General features: G+C 34.2%; 3 protein-coding genes across 13 annotated transcripts in view; 1 reads left to right on the top strand and 2 right to left on the bottom strand.

Annotated features, from left to right (window-relative positions):
* The window catches only part of LOC105248260 (Down syndrome cell adhesion molecule-like protein Dscam2), a 77,972-nt gene extending 68,967 nt beyond the window's left edge, over positions 1 to 9,005 (bottom strand). For 6 of the 8 annotated variants that reach the window (XM_025409608.1, XM_025409610.1, XM_025409606.1 and 3 more), the window contains exons 1-2: positions 6,509 to 6,778; positions 6,247 to 6,413 (exon numbers count right to left, since the gene is read on the bottom strand). In XM_025409608.1, the coding sequence (XP_025265393.1) occupies positions 6,247 to 6,413; positions 6,509 to 6,522 (181 nt within the window). In that variant the 5' untranslated portion in view covers positions 6,523 to 6,778. Of the gene's footprint in view, positions 1 to 6,246; positions 6,414 to 6,508; positions 6,779 to 8,987 lie in introns of those variants that run through there. The other 2 variants (XM_025409607.1, XM_025409609.1) reach the window with 2 other exon arrangements.
* Positions 9,006 to 10,002: 997 nt separating this feature from the next.
* Positions 10,003 to 14,775, top strand: LOC105248262 (apoptosis-inducing factor 3). Of its 3 annotated transcripts, none has more exons than XM_011252944.3 (7): positions 10,003 to 10,348; positions 12,435 to 12,727; positions 12,800 to 13,136; positions 13,240 to 13,590; positions 13,655 to 13,860; positions 13,944 to 14,160; positions 14,276 to 14,775. In XM_011252944.3, the coding sequence occupies exons 1-7, from the start codon at positions 10,291 to 10,293 to the stop codon at positions 14,533 to 14,535; spliced, it is 1,722 nt and encodes a 573-aa protein (XP_011251246.1). In that variant the 5' UTR covers positions 10,003 to 10,290; the 3' UTR covers positions 14,536 to 14,775. The 3 variants fall into 3 exon arrangements, with proteins under 3 accessions (XP_011251246.1, XP_011251245.1, XP_011251244.1); XM_011252943.3 differs by lacking the exon at positions 10,003 to 10,348 and adding an exon at positions 10,830 to 11,001; XM_011252942.3 differs by lacking the exon at positions 10,003 to 10,348 and adding an exon at positions 11,645 to 12,029.
* A 1,452-nt stretch (positions 14,776 to 16,227) lies between these two features.
* LOC105248265 (tudor domain-containing protein 3) lies at positions 16,228 to 20,175 on the bottom strand. 2 transcript variants are annotated; one of them, XM_020026582.2, is made up of 11 exons: positions 19,791 to 20,175; positions 19,549 to 19,633; positions 19,241 to 19,440; positions 19,012 to 19,159; positions 18,635 to 18,868; positions 18,425 to 18,558; positions 18,110 to 18,349; positions 17,360 to 17,999; positions 17,171 to 17,284; positions 16,971 to 17,061; positions 16,228 to 16,818 (listed from the first exon to the last, which is right to left on the bottom strand). In XM_020026582.2, exons 1-11 carry the CDS (start codon positions 19,814 to 19,816, stop codon positions 16,640 to 16,642), a joined length of 2,091 nt encoding a protein of 696 aa, XP_019882141.1. In that variant the 5' UTR covers positions 19,817 to 20,175; the 3' UTR covers positions 16,228 to 16,639. The 2 variants fall into 2 exon arrangements, with proteins under 2 accessions (XP_019882141.1, XP_011251251.1); XM_011252949.3 differs by having other exon boundaries at positions 16,228 to 16,815; positions 19,791 to 20,172.
* Positions 20,176 to 21,674: the final 1,499 nt, after the last annotated feature.

Consider the following 21,674-nt stretch of genomic DNA (forward strand, 5'->3'; position numbering starts at 1 on the left):
ATATTATGTTTCACATGATAAACTTATTTATAACTACCAATAACACTTCGTAAACTTTGAGACGCGTTTGATTGATTTGAATTTGACTATTATATTATCGCGCATTATCAAACTTATCAAATAGATGATCGCGATTATTGCGCCAAGAACTATACAAAGTTTCATCTCGTCTGACTACATCATCGACTCGACTACTGCGCGTCAGAATGTGCGATATGCACGACGGTCACGTAGGGAATTGAACGTTCCGAGGTGACATTCTCGAAAGAACTAGAAAACGATTCAGCAGACACGCTGAAAAATTTTCGCTCGCGCTTGCAGAAAACATGAAGCTAAACGAAGCATAGATAAATACGAAATATTTCGCGCGTTCAAACACACCCCCTTTAATCATCTGCACGATTAAACATCCATTTCGCGTGGCACGTCGCTGAGGTAAATTTTATTGACTTAACGACGTATCTCAAGCTTACATCGCAACTATAAATTGCGAATATTCCGCGCGTTCAAGATAAAAAATAGACACGTACCGAGTTTTAGCGAAAAATGCGTTAAAACCTCGGAGGCTGATATTCCGCGGAAACGAAGCGTTTAATCTCGACCGGTCGACGAACCGTCTCGACGAGAACTCATTGGGAAACCATGAAGCGAAACCACCCGCGAAGATGTCTACATCATGGAAAGACGGTATCGTAGAAAAAACACGGCAACCCAGTACGCTCAAGCTTACAACACAAGAAAGACGTCTCTCTTTTTTTTTCTTTGCTTTGACGTGTGCTCCTCATTTATTCTCATGGTGCAACGACGGGCGGCGAGTGGGAAATAACGGGGCGGAAAAAGAAAGAAGATCAAACCAGCGCGCGCGGCAAGAAGAAGGATGCCGAGGGAAGAAATAAAGGCGGAATATGAGAGAAGTGTGGGAGGGGGCAGGGACAGGGAAAGAGAGACGCGAGGAAAGAAAAGAATAGAAGCGTAACGCCTTGGATGAGGTACGCCACTCGTTATAGGCCGCGGTGCACCGGCGAAAAGATGGAGAAACGAGGGGCTCCGCTGGAAACGAGCGTTGAAACGAGCAGCGGGTCGAAGTCGCGATGGCGCGGATGGGGGTGGGAACGAAAGGAGAAGAGCAGGGAGAGGATGGATGCAAAAGAATGAAATGGCGAGGCACTGCAGGGTGGTTTCAGCCGCGGTTGATAGGGTTGTATTGTGGTGGTATGATGGCGGTGACCCGAAGTCGACGAGCGTTTGCAAGCTTCTCTAAGTTCGCCGCTCTTTCTTCTCCGCTCATTCATTCTCTCTTCGCGTCTCCTCCCCAGACCAGAGCTTTACCGAGCTCTTTCTTTATCCATCCTCTACTCCGTCTTTATTCCGGACTCTCGTGTTCCCCGCTATCCTTAAACTAAATACTGCCGATGACAGTATTATCCAGGGACGCTTCCAGCGATTGCATCAGGGAAAGAAAGAAACGGAAGATATCTTTATATCGTAAAAACGCATACCATGACATGACACATACACACACACACACATTTTTTTCCTCTTATTCTTTTATCTTCCAATCCTTTTTTTAATTCTCTGCGTAGTACATATCGGAGCTTATGACGTTCGCAGAAATACAAGCAGATATAAACATCTTTGATATAAAACATATCATTCTACGCTTTTACTAATTGTCTACTAATCTTATAATGTATCATATACATTTTCATTATGTACAACATTAAATTTTTTCGCGCTCGCAGGCAAATTAATTTTTTTCAATACAAATATATAAAATGGAATTAAAAAGCTCGAAATCGAATGCTAAAAAGTTCGTCGAACGCGAAATTTAATTAAACTGGCTGCCAGTACGAGGGTCTTCATCACTTCGTGCGTTCTATTTTATTGAACGAGTTTAGTTTAAATCGACGAAGCGAGAGTGGGATACGGAGAATGACGTCGACTATAACAACTAGAATGACTACGGTATATATATACGATGTACCCCGGCTTAACTCCAACGGCTCATAATTGCTTTTCGATTAGATACCGTCGTGTCCGATAGCGTTATTTTCAATTCCACGTTACGCTCCGCAGCATCACGCAGCGCGTATCGACAGCTATACCGAAGCAAATTCAACAGGCGGCCATGTGCGCTGGTCTTTGTATACTTTTCCGATTAATAGGAAGAGAGGAATGAAACGGGACTGACCACGCGCAGCGGTCGACCAACCCCCCTCGATGCGACATTTTGATTTCTTGAAAAATCGCACGGTTTATCTGACTGACAAACTTGATTATGATCATTAAGATTGTTCATCGCCCTTTATTTTCGAATCGAGTTATTCCTATCGAAATGTCCCAGTAAAAAAATACGAACATAAATTAATTTTCAATCACATATATATTCGATCTCTAAAAAAAGTTTCGAGATTTTTAGTTTTCTATATATTTTGATTCGACAACTGGATTATTAAGATTATTCATCCCCCTTTATTTTCGAATTGAGTTATTTCTATCGAAATGTCCAAGTAAAAAAATGCCAATATAAATTAATTTTCAATCACACATATATTCGATCTCTAAAAAAAGTTTCGAGAATTACAGTTTTCTATATTTGATAATTTTGATTCTTTTGCATAATCAAAAAGAATTTTTTTAAAGATAGGAGATTTTTTTTAAATCTTGAAACTTTTCTGTAAATGTATCTGTCAATTATGATATTAATAATTTTTGCATTTTTCAATCAAGTTTCATCAATCATCATTATAACCATCTTTGTTTTTGTTATTACAAATCGAGAATGCAATGTTTTCCATTAGATGGTTATTATTTTAAAGCAATGAATGTTGGATTAAAAGACATCATCATTTTTAATAAAAGACATCATTTGTTTAATAAAAGACTTTAGACAATTTTTCAACCCATGATGGATTCCAACTATCAATGCCATGACACTGCGATTCAGAGATTTAAAATCATTACGCCGTGTTACAGACAGGCGTTTGCAGCATCCAATGTCTCGTCTTGCCGTCCGAGAGAAGCGATAAATTGACTCGTGTAAGCGAATGGTTTGGCGGATTCCATGTCGTGAATCCATTGTGGTCCAAAGGATTACTCAGCGGTTGAATGGATGATGGTCGCGAACGTTCGCGGACTACGCTTGTAGGGGGCTACATCATTAATTACGCGATCTAATTAAACATTGTGTCGAATTATCTTTCTTGCCAGCGAAATGACGGGATGAAGGTGGGGGAGAGGAAAGAAAGCCGGCTGCACCTTTGTCGATATAGCTTATAATCTTATCCGCGCAGGAGCTAATTTAATGTACGTTACATAAAAGTTTCGTCAAGAAGCTAAACGCAACTCTCGAGCTTATTCACAGATTGGTGGATTAAACTTCAACTCCTTCTCGAAGGGAATTCCTTCTCGCGAAAAGATCCTTTGTGTATACTACTTTGATATAGTTTAAACCACGTATCTGCTCGTTATGAGAGGAGCAATCATTTTCGAGAAGATTTCTCAAACATCGAAATCTTATTATTTGCCTCTCTGGAGGAACGTCGGGTAATTTCGAGTAATGTTAAAACCAAGTTTAAAAAGAAAAACCCCCGGAGGAGCTGATCTCGAGACTTTTCGCATTCGGTATCTCGAAAAAGGCAGAAAAATGTGAAAGTATACTTTTGCAATATTTATTAAGTCAGAAAAGTGAAGCGGTCGTAGATTATTAGCAAGTTTACTCTATATCAAACTCCTCCCTCGTATGTTCTACGTCACTATTGAATAAACACTTTGATTTATGCGATACCGTATTCCCGATAAGGATAAACCGGCACATCGAAAAAGGAAAAGCAAATTATAGGAGTCTGAACCATTTCAATGGGACGTAATCCGGGAGATTCTTTCGCATTCCTTATTACTTTCCTCAGCCTCGTATCGATCCTAAACTTTTTTCTCATCTTTATCTCTCTCGTTTCTTTCTTTCTTTTATATTCTTTCTATATTAAAAAATTCTAATTTTATAAATGTCGTAGTTAATAGTAACAAATGTTTCAAGATACTGACAAGCTAGGAAAGTCTCTTGTTTTTATCGCGGCACGCGCATGATTCGCAAACTATTTGATGGAAACTGATCACTGCGAGGAATTTCGAAAATTCGCGATACCTATGTGTAACTCGCAGATGGAACATATAACTCGACAAGGAGCGCTTCCAGGATATATATATATATATATATATATATATATATATATATATGTTGTGTGTGTGTGTGTGTGTGTGTGTGTATACGTATATATAATATATAAATTTAACGCGGCATAAATTTTCTGGCGCGGTGCACTGCACAAGATACGATATTATATGTATATGTATGCGCTGTACATGACAGTCTTTCCTTCCGTGTGTATCTTTCTCTCTCTAAAAGGAGATAAAAATTTCTCTTCTCTTTCCCTCCGTTTGAAAAATTGATATTGACAAAAAGTGCCCGTGCAATCAACGATAGTTTTGCTGAAATATTTTCAAATATTTAAATAAACGTTACGACAAACTTAAACGACAAAGAATACGCGCGCGTGAAATCGATGGACATGCAATATATTCGCGCCAAACATAATTGATTATTCGCTGCCTGCCAATTATTACCCCCGGACTAAAGGCACTTGACCGATTAGTGCCATTAGACACTACTCTCCATAGCTGATGCATTTCAGAAGTGCTCTTTACTCCCCCTTCTCCCTCCTCCCTCCCCCCCTATCTCTTAATCGGATCGATGGTAAATTAGTCTTGCGTCATGGCAAAGACGCACGAGGCAATCAGCATTACAGAAAACGCGATTAGCTCGCCGACAATGTTGTTTCGCGCTAAATGTTTGCGGAGAGGCACAAAGCATCGAAATTACCGATAGACGCGATATCGATGCGATCTATCTCAAGATTTTTTACAGCAACGCGTTTCGGTAACGATATTAAAATACATTTGCGCGTAATTTTCGCAATTTTATTGGGTTAACATCATTAGAAGCGAGAATTTCGCGATCAATGATGCGCGTAATAAGACACTTGATATTCGACTCTGCAATCCCGACAACATTGAGTTTCAATGGCGGCGGGAAATGGCGGAAATAGATTTCGTTGCGGTACCCTTTTCTTCTCTCTTTCTCTCTCTCTCTTTCTCTCTTTCCCGATCTCGACGATCTCGCGGTTCGCGATTGTCGCGTTATATTGCAAGGCGCGATTATCCCTGAACGCGAATATTGTCGTTTCCACTTTGTTAAACGACATTGCGACTCAGTTTACGCGCTCGCTAACACCGCCGGCTATCTTCCGCTCCGTAAGATCAATATCTGGTTTCATACAACAAGATATTTCTGGCAAAATTGAATTCCGCGGATGCACCACGTTCTGTTGCATCAATTTCTATATGTATTTTGGGAAATTCTATCCGATAGTAAATTAACACGTATCGCCGTTACAACGAAAAAAAGAACTGCGCGAATTAATTTTTATAGAAATATATGTGATAACACAGCAACATATACTATATCGCGCAAAATAAAAACCGTACGAATTTTGTGTTAAATAAAATATAATAATTTTTGTTGATTTTTTCCAAAAAGGATGCGTGCATGGAGCCGATAAGTTACAAAGTTGTATATTGTAAGAAGCAATGTGACTTTGAAATATGGCTTTATCTCTGCGTCTGTGTTTTATTAAATTATAACTCTGGAATATCTCTCACAAATTTACCGCGAATCACGAACCAGTAATTCAATGCTACGCAGCACTTAGTTTTAGCCCCCAAAATAACACAATTCCATTTCGCTTGGTGTAATAATAAGACATTATTGCTTTGATTGTACATTATTACCGGAGTTTTTAAAAATAATTCACTTAATTATTCGTGTAACAGAAGAACTAGTTTTGCATGTCTTACACGGTATTTTTTTCTAATCTTTCAAGAGAAATTTAAAAGTGATATAATATATATATATATATATATATATATATATATATATATTTTATATATTAAAAACCTATGTAAAATATTCTTTTCATTTATTTTATATTTTTCTGAAAAACGGAAGGGAAAGAGAGAATATTTTTCTAAAAGACTTCCATCTATGATAAGATATAAAATTCTTACAATATTAATATCAACTCATTCAAACTTATTTCATTTTTCTAATAATTAAATTATAATTGCAATAGCTGACGGTAGCTCCAAAATTCACGGATATTCATATTTATGTAATTGGATGCGACTTACCGAGGACGAGGACGAGGACGAGGACGAGCGTGAATGGTGTCAGCGACGAGAGCACGAGACCACGATCCACGTGGTGAGTTGACCGAATCGAGTACGGCCGATGACTGACAAACTGTCTCTTCCGCTGTTTTGCGTCCATCCTTGCCGGTGTTACCGTCATCGAATTCCTTGGGAAATTCGTGAGAGATCAGAGCGAGCAGGTAGGTAGGTAGGTACGTAGGTAGATGAGACAAAAGTAGATGGCAAAATGAGACAGATCTACCACTCCTGTTTCATCGTAATCGGGAAGAGGACGATTCACCTGTCCGGCTTCCGGCTGTGTATCAATACAAACATATGTGAGCGCGCAAAGTCGGACAAGTGCGAATGGGGTGGCGGATGAGCCCCAAGAGCGATTAAACGTGCGTATATGTACGTGTATGTGTGTGAGGGAGGGAGAGGGGAAGAGACGGGCAGGAGCGAGACGATGTACAACCGCGCACGCAACCCTTTGCCTCGAGCGTTGTAAGCCCCTCTCGGCACCCGCCGCGTCCAGCGCTTGGAGATAGACTAAACCGGGCTCCTTCGAGCTGCGCGCTAAGTTCACCTCGGCCCGCGACTCGACCTTCCTCGGGAGCGCTCGACGATATTCGGCGCCGACCGGTCACCCTCGGCACACGCTCGGCGTCGTTCCCTTCGCCCGCGCGAAGCTCTGCGCCCAACGTACTAACGTACAAACGTATACCTTGACACGAAGACACGGATATACGGAGAAATTGCACACGTAACCCTAATGCCCGTATCACGCCGCAATTTTGTCGGCTATTTGGTGAAAATGAAATATCAAGTTGGAATTTATCCTAGAATTGAGCTCGATACAATAGTGCAAAGTCTATGTATTGCTCATTAATTTTGTCTCAATCTCTTTCTCCTTCTTCGTCGAAATAATAATAGATGGAAAAAAGAAAGGTTATTTTATCGTATATTGATTGAATTTCTTTATAAATGTAATATTATAAATGTAATATATGTAATATTTTTAAAAAGAATCTTTTAGAAATGAAGGAGATATTTACGTAACGCGATGTCTGATCAGATATCGCCACGTTTCACTGAAATCTAATCTGAATCAAACGGCTAACCTAGACAATAAGGCTTAATTCACTGAAAATGAATGACGAATATATCAACAAGTTTGCAAATGTAAAGCGCGAATTTCTAGAATATCTTTTTTTAACAATCAGAGATTATTTATCATAAAATCTCTAAATAATTTTCTAATAAATATAAATCTCTAATAAAATATTATATAAATATCTATATAAATCTATATCTATCTAATATCTATATAAATCTCTAAATAAATTTCTAATAAATATAAATAATATACCTCTAAATAATATATCTCTAAATATAAATAATATATCTCTAAATAATTTTCTAATATATATCAACAGAAACATAATTCGCGCGATATAATCAATGGCCGACTGAATAGAATTACGCGTGAAACATTACGAATAAAGCACGCGCACGATCTTCCCCAGGGGATATTAAAAGAGATGTATCAAAAAAGACGTAGCGATGTACAGTTACCTGGTTGATTCGGTTTAAGCTGCCTCTTGCACGCGAGACTATCATCACGGACCGCATACCCTCTCTTTCTACCGAGCTCCGGTCCCCTTTTCTCTCCTCTCCTTCCCGCTTGCGAGATTACGTTCCACGGCAGCCTTCAGTGCGTACATCGAGCCCACATCATTGAGCGGTGGCGCGGAGAGAGGGGTAACCGACCGCCATCAACCACCGACCTCAAAGAGCGAGAGGCTCCCGCGTAACCTTACGCCATTCCGTCCCACCACCCACCACCCCCCTCCCCCTCTTTCATCCCCCTACGTCCCTGACGTTTTGCCGCCGCCGCCGCCGCCGCCAGGCACAAATTAAATATCCGTACAGCGCACCTAACCGTTTACCCCTACACCCGTGTCGGCTGCTCTGTTTTTCATGCGTCGTTGGACCAAATTTCTCTTTTGAAGAGTCTAAGGGCTACTAATTTAAATCGCGCGAGCCTCGAGTTGCGCGGTTTTTATGTCCTCCTTTCCCATTCTTTTTCCCTCTCTCTCTCTTTTTTTCTTTCTCTCTTTTTCTCTCTTTTTCTTTCTCTCTTCCTCCCTCTCTCTTTATCCGAGTTCGCGCGAGAGATCAAGTGTGTTATTGGCAGGAGATTGAACCATTTCGAAGCGAGTCGGAAAGAATAGAAGCGAGACGGTCTCTTCATTTACGATGCAACTGGTTTTTTTTTGTACAGAGAAACGCGGGAAACACCGGGAACGCTTTGAAGTGCGGAATGATAATTTCAATCTTTGTCGCAGATATTGAGAAGCTTTTTTCAAGTTTAGTGTTTTTTTTTCTCTGATTTCGATTCTACCTTCAATACTTGTGAAAGCAAGGCTACTATAGAAGTACAAGTAATATATATATTTACATATATATCAAAACTTTATTCTTCGAAATCAATTTGCAATTCAGACAGTAGATGGAAAAAAAGCATAAGCGAAAGACTTTATATTATTACAAAGCGCGTTTAAAACTGTTATTTCATCTCTTGAAATATTGACAAGAAAGCACAATTTCACTAATTATTAATAAAATTGCCTCCGTGTAACCTTACAATTTTGAATCCAAATTTTATATTTTATTTATCCTTTTTAAAAAAGTTTCGAAAAATATAATAAGATAAGAATTTAATAAAGAATTTAATTTACCTTGAAATGAGTGTAGAAAAATTGCAACATGTATGATATACACACAAATTTTCTTTCCCTTTGAAATGATATTGACTCAATAAGATCTAACCTCACACTACCAGATTCGAATATATAAGAATCTAAACGTCATTGAAGAGGAATTCTCATGAAAATGTGAACTCTCATGACATCTGGTGAGATTTAGTATAACTGCAAATATTAATTACCGATTGCTTACAAAACACTTAATTTAATTATCTATACTTTCCTTGTTATCGATCGTAGTTCTTATTTTAATCGCAAGATTCTTTTGCAGATGGCGATAATATAAATTATTTCTGCTATATAAATATGCATACATATCTTCAATAAAAAATATCTTTAATTTTGTCAAATTTATTTCAAATTATCAGTCTTGATAATATCAAAGTTTTTTTTTCGTGCGAGTCATCAAAATTTATTTCAAATTACCAGTCTTGATATTATCAAAGAAAACTTTGATATTTAAAGATGAGATAATTTTCAAAAATCTAAATTCCGCGATATTTTGAGCGAAATGTATGAATTAGTAGGAGAATTTTTAAGGAAATTTTATCAAAACATTTCTGTTTTATCCTTGTCTCACGAGAATTTTTCAGGTGTATACTTTTATAATTGAAGAGAAAATAGAGCGAGAATTTTGTCAAATGTCATTTATTTCAAATTACCAGTCTTGATATTATCATACATTCATACATTTCGCTCAAAATATCGCGGAATTTAGACTTTTGAAAAATATGTCATCTTTAAATATCAAAGTTTTTTTTCGAGTGCGAGTCATCTATTAAAAAATAATCCTCGCGATCAGATTTATTCGCGCATCCTTTTAATAAATAATTCCGCTCACGCAAAAGATATTCTTCATATTCATATGTCTCTTTAGACAAGTGTGTGTTATAATCGAATGAGTCATATCTTATCGCGCTCGTTGCGGTTCCTTGGAATTTGTAATTTACAGATAAAGCCTCCCATTATTGCGAGCATTAAGAAATAATTAAGCATAATTAAGAAGACCGTGCTACATTCGATTTTGTCGGACGAGGAAAGTACCGGGTACGGCACCACGGTGTAGACACATATCGATCACAATGTGAAAGTTCCTTGAGAGAATCTAAACGTCACAAACGAATCTCTCAAGGTTGGCCCGCACTTCTTAGTACGTAGATCACGGGAATGTACACGATGTAGACAGATGATCGCGGTCTACCGATAAATACGCAACGTCTGTTCTTCCCTCGCTCTTGTTTGTGTTTTTTGGTTGGTGATTTTTATTCGCTACAACATGGGTGCGGGTTCTTGCAAAGCCTTCCGAAATAAACCCGATAAATCTATGGCAACAGGTGCGTATCTCGTACAAAGGCCAACTCGTACAATGTAGGAAAAACGAGGGAGAATCGGGAGAATTAGAAAAAATCTGAATGAAACAATTTTCCTCTTATCTGGCAGTGTGTTGGCCATGTTATACCGTACATGTAACTTTGTTAAAATTCCTTTCTTCGATAATTGCTTTCGATTAATTTTAACGCGCGCGATCGCATCGAAAAGTTCAATTCGAATTATTTTTTTTAAGAGTCTGTAAAAGTAAATCTTTGTTAAATTTAATTTTTTCAATTTTGAGATATACTCATTGTCAGACAATACAAAAAAGCCAAAAAATAGCTAAAAGAGTAGCCAAAAGAATATCTTAAAGACGATAGGACATCTTTTAGAAATATGTATTGTCAGAATATGCGCATAATTTTTTCGTGAAAAATGTAAATCGGAACATTTTTGTATAGAATCATTCATTAACAATGAGAAATTACATACAAATATAATAACTATAGAGAGTTCATGAAAAAAAAACGTACTATTATGTAGCACGAGGACGCATGATCGAATCGCACATTGACAGTTTCCAGTGCTTTGCGAGAATCGATGCAGTGTGTTAGAACGCTTGTTAGAAGAAGGTGGTCCACCTTGGTGGACATGCCGTTCTTACGTCGTTTCCAGGGTAGGCCTTTGCAATATATGGGCATGTGAAATAAATGTGAGATAGAGCAACGCTTTAATTCTTATTAATTACACCACGAAAATTGTATAATATCAGCAGTATCGCTTATAGATGAAATTGCAAAACATTGCACTTCTTTAAGAGGTTATGAAAATTCCGATATGAGAAGAAGGAAATAAAAAGCATGATGATATATATATCACATTTGCGAAGACGGATTTATATGAATGAATCATTAACGTTCTGCATCTATGAAGCAGAAAAACGATGTAGCAAATATACATTTCGCGACGTAAAACAAAGTTATATTCATTTCATTTATCAGAGAATACACTTGCTTTTATTTCTTATTATCTACTGTATTTTTATTCATATGTTTTTTTGTATTATTAATAAATAATCACGATAAAAGAGTGATATTAAAAATTAAGGACTGTTATACATCACTATCACGTCTCAAAATGATTTCGATAATAAAAATATACAAATTTTTTTTAAAAAAAAGGATAATTATATTTTCATGTAAATTTACACATAAATAAAATCTCCGTATATTTGCATGTGTATATTTAAAAGGCTACTCTCATATAAGTATAAAAAATGAGATTCATTTTTTTGCACGCAACAGTATATATGTATGTATATTTATCTGTCATGCGCGACGCACGATTGTGTCAAATATGTACTTGTAACGTAAAGACAGCGGTCACGCAAAGCATTATCTTCGTCTCATTTGATTCGATCATTACGTTCCATCTTGAAAAAACTCTCGATCAAATGATATCGTAGAATCGTGATTATTCATTAATTGTGGATAATCGATAACCTATCGGATAGTGCAGCTTTCCACGTACGAGATAATAACTCGGAAATCCCCATTGCGACTTCTTTAGATTTTCTTATATATATTTATCGCATTTAATTGTGTATGCTACGCTATATAATTAATGCGAGTTATTTATTATATATATTATTGACAAAGCTTCTCGTTTTGACATGGAGATATTCAGTCGCTCGATGGATTAGAGGTAGCATTCTTTTCGTGTTTACAAATGACTTTAACACGAATATTCTATTGTTTTAAGGCTGTTATGGAGACTAAAAAATTTGAATTAGCGATAGAATTATTAAAAATCAAACTTTTATAGTTTTTTAATATTTACTTTTATATTCTCCCATTGATATATTTCACTAATGTTTCACTACAATATGATTTAGAATTATAAAATTGAATATTTTATTAGACAATATATTTAATTATGTTAAATAAAAGTAAAGAGAAAAGAAATTGTAATGAACATAATATAATAGAAAATATCACACAGAAACACAATAAATTGTCATATTGCTGCACCTGTTGTGAGTCATCTGCTTTGCAGCTCTAAAAATATGTAAGGTAAACAGTAAATTTGTTTGTCTTATTCTCATGTCAGGTTCTCAAGAACAGCATGATTATATCGAAGGTGTGGTGTGCAAGCAGGAAGATATCAACGAAAATGAAATGAAATTATTACCCCTTGGAGATAATGAAGACAAAATTTTATTAATAAAACAAAAAGGTGAATTGCATGCGATTGGTACCAAATGTACACATTATGGAGCTCTACTACATACTGGAGCACTAGGAGAAGGACGAGTGAGATGTCCATGGCATGGAGCTTGCTTTAATATTAAAACTGGAGATATTGAAGATTATCCAGGCTTGGATTCTTTACCATGCTACAAGGTATTCAACTCATTTATATATTTTTTAAAATTATTTTATATTTTTGCACATCTATTTCTTTGTATTTTATAGGTTCGTATAGATGAAACTGGTCTTGTACATGTAAAAGCCAAACGTAAAGATCTGGATATTAATAAACGTGTGAAGGACATGTCTGCACGTGATCCTGAAAATATAAAAACAGTTGTAATAGTCGGTGGAGGACCGGCGGGTGCAACTTGCGCAGAGAGTCTGCGACAAGAAGGTTTTACAGGACGTATCGTTATGGTATGCAGGGAGAATGTTGTACCCTATGATCGCATAAAAGTATCCAAAGTGTTAGATTTCGATGTTCAGAAGGCAGCATTAAGGCCACCCAAGTTTTATGATGAACACAAAATTGAAACAAAACTTGGTGTAGAAGCTATAGGTATAAATACAAATAAGCACTATTCATCATATGTATATAATTCAACTATATATTATATGCTTTATATATATTCTACTATAGGATTATTTTTATTTTTCTTTAGGCTTGGATACAACTCAAAATGTTGTTAAATTAAGTAACAATGAGAACTTAAAGTATAATGATCTATTCATATGCACAGGCAGTAAACCGAGAATGCCAAATATACCTGGAAGTAATTTATCAAATATTTTTGTGCTGCGAGATTATACTGATTCACAAGACGTATATTCACAGTTATCTCCCGAAAAACATCTAGTTGTATTGGGATTAGGTTTCATTGGTATGGAAGCAGCAGCTTATTGTATCAATAAATGCAAATCTATTACAGTAATAGGACGCGATACTGTGCCTTTTAAAGCGATATTCGGCACCGACATTGGTGGTAGAATTGGAAAAGAGCATGAAGCAAAAGGTATTATACAAAGTTATTACGCATAGCATAATGTATTGTGTAATGATAATAATTTTTTAATCAGGGGTAAAGTTTATCTTTCAAAACAATATCAAGCAATTTATTCCAAAGGAAGATGAAGAAAATGTTTTGGGTAGAGTCGAACTTACAGATGGTCAAATTTTACCAGCAGATATAGTTATTGTTGGAATAGGATCTACTTTTTACACAGATTGGCTGAAAGACTCACTTGTTGAAATGAGGAATAATGGCACTATAATAGTAAATAAGGTACAATCTTCTAGGTTTCAGACAATACATTATTTTATCTATTTATATTTTGATATATGATTAAAATATGTATTAAATTATAGCATCTAAAAACAAATATAGAAAATGTATATGCTGGAGGTGATATAGCTTATGCACCAATATATGGATCTGATGACATATTTGCTGCAATAGGTCATTATTCTTTAGCCCATTATCATGGCAAAGTTGCAGCTCAGAACATATGTGGTAAAGAAATTCCTTTGAAGACAATACCATTCTTTTGGACCAATTTATTGGGCAAAAATTTTAGATACGCAGGTACTTTTTTAATATATTTTCATACAAATTTTTGCAAAATTATAATTATTAATGAAATAAATGTTGGCAACTATTAGGAATCCAACTCAATAAATTTTTTTTACTTTATTTTCAGGTCATGGGAAACCTACTAGTATAAAAATATATGGCTCATTGGATAAATTGGAATTCTTTGCTTATTATTTTAAAGATAGTAAAGTAATAGGAATGAGCAGTGGTAATGCTGATCCTGTTGTAGCAGATTTTGCAAATTTACTTTATGAAGGAAAGACATTAACAGAAGAGGAAATTAATGCAGACCCATTTGGTTGGATGAGAAATAAGCCAAAGGATGTGTTAACACGATTTCAAGATAGCTTTTTAGTAGATGTATAGGCTTGAAATATGTTTTATACAATGACACAGTATTAATCCTAATTTCTGATTTGTACATTATCGATATACTTTATCAAGCTTATATAATATATCTGATATTGTCTTTTCTATGTTAAAAAATATCCTCGATGTAATATATTGTATCAATTTACATAAAATTGTTGGAAAGAAAACTATATAACATTCCTAAGAAACATTTATTCAGTTTATAGCAATCTAAAGCAATTTATAAAATAAAATTACATACATCTATAAGAAACTTCTAATCCCATGCTTCTGTGATTCTCAAATGGGCTAGATGATCAGCAATAGTGATTTCTTTTTCGAATTTACTTCTTTTGTATTCGGTAACTTTTTTGAGAAATCCATTTTCTTTCGTTTTCTTGGAGCAACGTTCCTGCGAGATTGTAAGGTAAGGATGCCGCAAAATCATCATATTTTGTTCTTCTCTTTGAAAGTCCTGTTTCATTTTGAATAAATCATCTAGGGACGGTTTTTTAACTTTACGATACTTCCTGTGGTAAAAAAAGTATGATGAACTATATACATCCATGTAACAGTTCAGTATATTACAAACACGAATCACATAAATTAATTTTTATAAAACGCGATTACTTTTTATGCACAAGGACTCACCCTCTAAATCTATATGGCAATTTTGGAGCTCTGGCCATGGTCAACAAAACTAATCCAAGCCGCATTGTAAGTCAAATGCTATGTACTTTCAGATAAATAACACGTGTACGTATTTTTAAATAAAGCACACTTAAATAAAGGTTATGTGATGTTTCAAATAAAGGTTATGTGATGTTCTGCGTGGAACGATGTGCGCATGAGCAATCTATGAATGATTAATTCATGAATGTGCGCATGATCAATCAATGAATGGTCAATATGAATGATTTATCTATGAATGATCTCTATGAATATGACAATCAAGTTCAATTTTATATTAATCTGTGAGAAAATATAAATCGCGCATCGCTAAAAAAACAAATTACATATAATGTAAATATATGAAAAATACATACATAAATATATAAAAAATTGTGTATTTAAAAAATTTGGGTCATCTTTATTAAATCATTCGGACTATGTAGTTATCAGAGCTCGGGATTTCTTTTGGAATTTGAATAAGTTATTTATTTTAATTTGTTTTACTTTTCAAGATAATACTTTGCTGACTTTTACAGCTTTATCAAATTTGTGTTTTGTACAAGCGATAATTAAACAAATTGCACTACAGATATGCGTTTTATTTCATTTTATAAATATTTTCTCTTATATTCATTTTATTAATATCAAAACATATATATGTGCATATATTTGCAGAATCAATTTTTCTTGAATGGATCCTTCAGAAGATCCTCTATTGGTGCTTCGTATTTTAAAAATTATAAATCCATCATAATAGAAATTAATATATACATATACCAAAAAAAAACTGTATTTAAAAATCTGTGCTATCTTAAAGTTGAAATTATATTAAATCTTTCATATCTTTTTTCTCTCTCTTCTGATATCCTGATAAAAATTGAATTTATAATTTACTTCAATCTCTTTCGAATTATTTTTTTTCTGGAAAATTCAAAATTTAAATTAAAATTTTATATATAATTTATTTATCTCTTATAGAAATGTATTCTTTTAATAACTTTGGTAATTTTTCCAGGGTAAATAAAATGGACGAAACTTCATTACAATTGTATTACGACTAAAATGGACGAGGTACAGACATTGCCCTGTTTTGCAGTAATAAGAATCAATTTTCCTACAATACAAATAGTACATTTCATACAATACAAATAATATTTCAAGAACACAGTCGACTTTTTTACAATAGAAGTTTCGTGATTCTTCCTTCTCGTGTACAGTGTGAAACATCAACTTGCTCGATATTAAATTATCACGTATTTAATTTGACTCTGGTAAAAATCAAATTGCATACACAATTCACGTCTAGTAACATTTACAACATCTAAACCGTCCTGTTTAGTTTGTAGCATCCTGTTAAATCAACTTTCAATAGCAAATGCAACTGCCTCAATATTTAGTAAGAACTGAATTATTTCTTTTACTAAAGATGTATAAGACTAGAGTTATATTAAAGGAAAGAATTATGTTGAGTATTATTTTGACTATTAATTGGCATAGAAGTGTGGCCTCTTTGCGCTGGCGGTTGATAAATAGGTTGTGTACTGCGTTGCTGATTCCGTTTTTTATTATATCCTTTATTTCCACTAACAGCACCATTTCCGCCTCGTCGAAATTCCATAGGTGCTGCTATCACAATTTTTCATTGAATTATATTTCTTTTACGTGTGTGTGTGAGTGTACAATGTATTAAATTATCTTATATGAATATGTATAAAACATAAATTTACACCTTAGAAATTTAAAATTTAATATTTAAAGACAAATGATTTGCCACTCACCATTTATGTGATTGTGACTTTGATCGTAACGTGGTTGTCGATTATTAGAACGTTGATCTTGCCGTCTTATATCCGAAATGTGATCTTGATACTATTACGATAATTAAAATTAAGGAATATTATTATATATCGTAAATATACATATCATATATGTATAGTTATTTATTTGCTATAATTTTATATTATGCAATTTTACATACATCATCTGTTATTGGTATACAATCCACTTGAAGCACTTCCTCATAATTCTCAAATCCTTTGAATTGCACCACACAAGTCCTTTCGGAAACACCGGTGACTTCAGCATTGTAATACTATAAATTTTATATAAAAAGATTAAATATCTCATGCTTAATACAAAGCATGTAAAGAAAGATGGGGGTACATACCCTATTATCTTCCCAATATTTAGCCATACACTTGTCACCTACTCGCCATACCCATGCATTATTGGTGGAAACATGATTATTATAATTGCTTTCACTTCTTTGCAAGTTAGAATTCACGGACATCCTGTTTCCAACATTATTATTCGACTGATATCTAAATTGATTTTTATAATTTTGTTCGGTTGTATTAGATGTGTAATCTACTTTCGAAGTCCCACTTTGTTGCGCCCGATTTTGTCTACCATAAGATGCATCATAAGAATGCCTATTTCTTGCCTCAGAATCGAAATGATTATAGTTTTTGCTACTACTGAAATTCTTTTCTTGATGTTCTGCTTGATTTTTGTTATAACTTTCATTACCACTATTGGCATTTATGTTACTTGTGCGCGACTGAACAAACATATTTTTAGAATCGTTTGACTGAGATTTCTGATACGCTTCTCTACCTCCATCGTATTGATACTGATATTGAAATTCTTGATTTCGTTGAAATCTTGGTGGTTTGTTTTGCTGTGTATGAGTAACACCATTATATTGCAGATACATGGCAGAGTTGCTGTTATTTGTTCGTTTGCTATTTTTATGTTCTTCTAAATGTCGTGGAGGAGGTTGATACCCGCGGCCACCTTTTTGATTTCTGTCATTACAAAAAAAAGGATACAAGAACAATCAATTAATTTTCATTATATTATAATTAACTTTTGTTAAACTTTTGTTATAAATTCATTTTGTAATAAAGTTACATACCGCGCACCTCTGCCACCTTGTGCATCGTTGCCTCTCGATTCAACACGATCTTGATTATTTTCGTTATTTTGTACATAATTATTTTGTGATGAATTAATTGTTTCGACACTCTCAGGTTGCACAGGTAGTTTATCTTCAAGAAAATCGAATAGAGATATTTTTCCACTACTGGGTTTACTCTCTTCAGTTTTCTTGTCTCGTTTTCCACGTGGCTCTCGCGGTTCTCGAGACTCTTTAACGCTAATTGCAATATAAGATTATAATTTAATAGTAATTGAATAAGAAAGTAAAGAGAAAATAAAAACTAATACTTACTTATGTTTACTATCGGTTTTTTGTAGGCTTCTAAGAGCTCTATCTACATTATTTCTGTTAATTCTTAAAGCGTATTCTGCTTGCTCTATGGTAAATCCTCGATCTATGATTTTCTGTACACTATGATCTAATAACTATGGAAAAAATATAAATGTTTTTTTTAGATATTAATTCACAATTTTATTAGAAAAATTTAAAAACAAAACAAACCTGTTTATTTCCGCCACCAAATACTTTCTTACTGCCTTGTTTGGCAGCTTCTGCTATTGCATCTTTACGTTGGGCCTCAAACTCTGTATTCTCTTTGCTAGTTTTTTCTTTTTCTATTAATGCTTTAAAGTTCTTATCTTGCTCTGAAACTTTTATAATTTTTTTGCCAAATGGTATCCATGGTGGTGGTCCACCCTCTTCAGCTGATCTTACACGAGTATGTGAGGCTAATTTCTATAACAAAAGCAGTTGTCTATACTTCTTGCATCCAGTAAATAAATCAACTATTATTAAGCTAATTGAAATAAAAACTATTATACATTTTAAATTTCTAAATTTATATTTTTACATATTTACTTATATAAAGTATAATTTACCTTGTTTAATTCCCATTTTTCCACTAAATTTGCAACTCTTCCTCCAAGTATATGAATTATATGTGATGAGCTCAGTAAAAGAATTCCATGTGACATAGGTAAGGTTCCTGATTTTATCAATATCTTTGTACCAGGTGGTGTATTTAGACTAATAGCATATAAAATAGATAAGAAAAATAATTATAAAAAAATAATATATAAAATGTAGTGCAAAATTTTATATACTCACTTTAATGCTGATATATGTTCAATTTCTAAAGCTTGAAAATTATTTTTACCATCCGTCAATGATAATTTTAACATTCGTGGAGCTGTTTTTGATTCTTCATTTCCCTTGGGTGCAGAGATATTACGAATCTTTTGTATTTGTAACACAATATTGCCCTGATTAATATCTCCATTTCCATTGCCAACCTCTCTTAAGTCAAGCTACAAATAATTTTTTTTCTTCACATATATATTTTTGAAATAATTTACATCATTCTCAAGAATTTCTGAAATTTAATTTGTGTGTAAATAGAATTATACGATACATACATCTAACAATCGTTTTATTATCCTCTGCGTATCACTTATGCTGCCCGAATCAGTTGCCACATTATAACCATGATCAGACAAATACCTAATAATACAAGAAAATTAACATGAATTAAGCAATTACAAATATTAATCGTAATTCAGACGATGGACTGTTCAATTTTTGTAGGGGAAAGAATACACATTTTCTTTCAGCAGAGTTAGCAAGGTTGAGTGCAATGCTACGAGTACATCCTACTCACCATCCTAACGCCTCCAGATTCTCCATGTCTATGCCGAACTTTCTCTTTGTTGGATAAAAATTTATCGCGTCTCATTGAACTGACGCACAGCTTTCGTAAAACGTTATTACTATGCTATTTGTGATTTTGCATTGAACATTCGGTATGCACCTGTACGTATACAAAAACATTTGACAGCTGACAATTAAGTTAAACTGTAGCTAATCGCAATGTGATCGTCTTGACGGTGACTCAGCTGTCAATATTTCGGTTCTGTTAAGGCGTTTGTAGGCGCGACCTATCGCACGAAACAGCTGATGCAGCTATTATAATCGCAAAGCAACCGCACCTATTCAACCTGAAAACACACTCGTCTCCATCTTGCATACTTGGAACAGCGTGCCCGATTTAAACTCGATAGACATCTCGATAGCGATATATATCGATAGAATATCGTTTGCGTACAATTCAAAGAGAATTCTTTTGGAATACACTGGAGTTTATTTATAATTGAATTGTGATTAATTGATAATTGAGATTTTTACCTTTTTCTACATTTTTCAAAGTTACTCCAATTTCAGAATAAAAATAATATATTTGGAATACAATAATAATTACCTCGATAATGAAACGCTTTTTCGATATTCTTTGTTATATCTTACAATTAGGTAGTCTATAAAATATAAAAGCAATATAAAAGTAATTTTATGTATTTCATGATACTTAAGCTTATGTGAATAAAAATTGATTATTGTCTCGTGATGTGTCAAATACGTATATGTCAAAATACTTTAGCTTAATATTATATGCGTACATTGTCCAAGTGTACAGAATCATTATATAATGTAATGGTTTGATTAAAACTCTTAGCCTAACTTCGATTACTTCAATTAGAATCAACGATTATTACTTGGGTGGAGTCGTCGAACAAACATTGAAATTACCACTATTAAATACGAACTAATTTTGGAAATGACAGAAGCGTGTGATATACGTGCCTAAAATGACTGACCCACCCACATTGTTTTAAATTATATATCATTGATAATTCATGCAACTGGCTGAAATTCTGTAATAATATTAATTATAAGCACTTGAAAATATAGAGAAAGATATATATAGAGACTACATGTAGCAATTTAAAAAGAGGAGATAAAAAATAGTAGATTTTGGAGATTCACACAAAGATATTAATATGAATTTACACAGAATAATTTATAGATTAAATTAAATTTATGTGTCAGAATTATGTCTAGCTAATATTAGAATAATAAATAATTATATATATATATATATATATATATATATATATATAATATTATAATATATAATATATATAATATTATGATTAATATTTTAAGAATAATATTATATTCTTTTGATATAAAAAATTGTTATAAATAAATGAAAATAAAGCAGATTCTCTAGTTCTCTTCCCTAGCACTTGCTGGATTCACGAGAATGATCGAGGATTAAGAATCCTTCGTAATGAAAATGAATGCGTTTTTTTAGCGACTAGTGTAAACGATATGTTAATGACAATTAACAAAACAATGTTAAATCAACAAATCGTCTTTTCTATAGACTGCGAATGGATCGATTATTATATTCTACTTGCTCGAAAGTGGGACCTTGTGATCTCCCTCGTGTATTTCAACGTGCTGTACCTTATGCATATGCGTCAACGTGCTTCCCCACCTTTTTAGTCCGCATACGCATGATTTTCCTTGTGTACAATAGCTCGCACTGTAGGACGTAGTAACGTACACACAACATATACATATAGTATAGTAAGCGATGATTCGTTGAGGGAGACTCTAGCATGAGAGTAGAAAAGAAAGAAAAAGAGAGAGGGAAAGAGAGAGCGGGAGGGAAACAAAGGGACAGAGACGGAAAGAGAGAGTG

This window comes from Camponotus floridanus, unplaced genomic scaffold, assembly GCF_003227725.1.
Source record: "Camponotus floridanus strain SB8 unplaced genomic scaffold, Cflo_v7.5 scaffold27, whole genome shotgun sequence".
NCBI lineage: Eukaryota > Metazoa > Arthropoda > Insecta > Hymenoptera > Formicidae > Camponotus > Camponotus floridanus.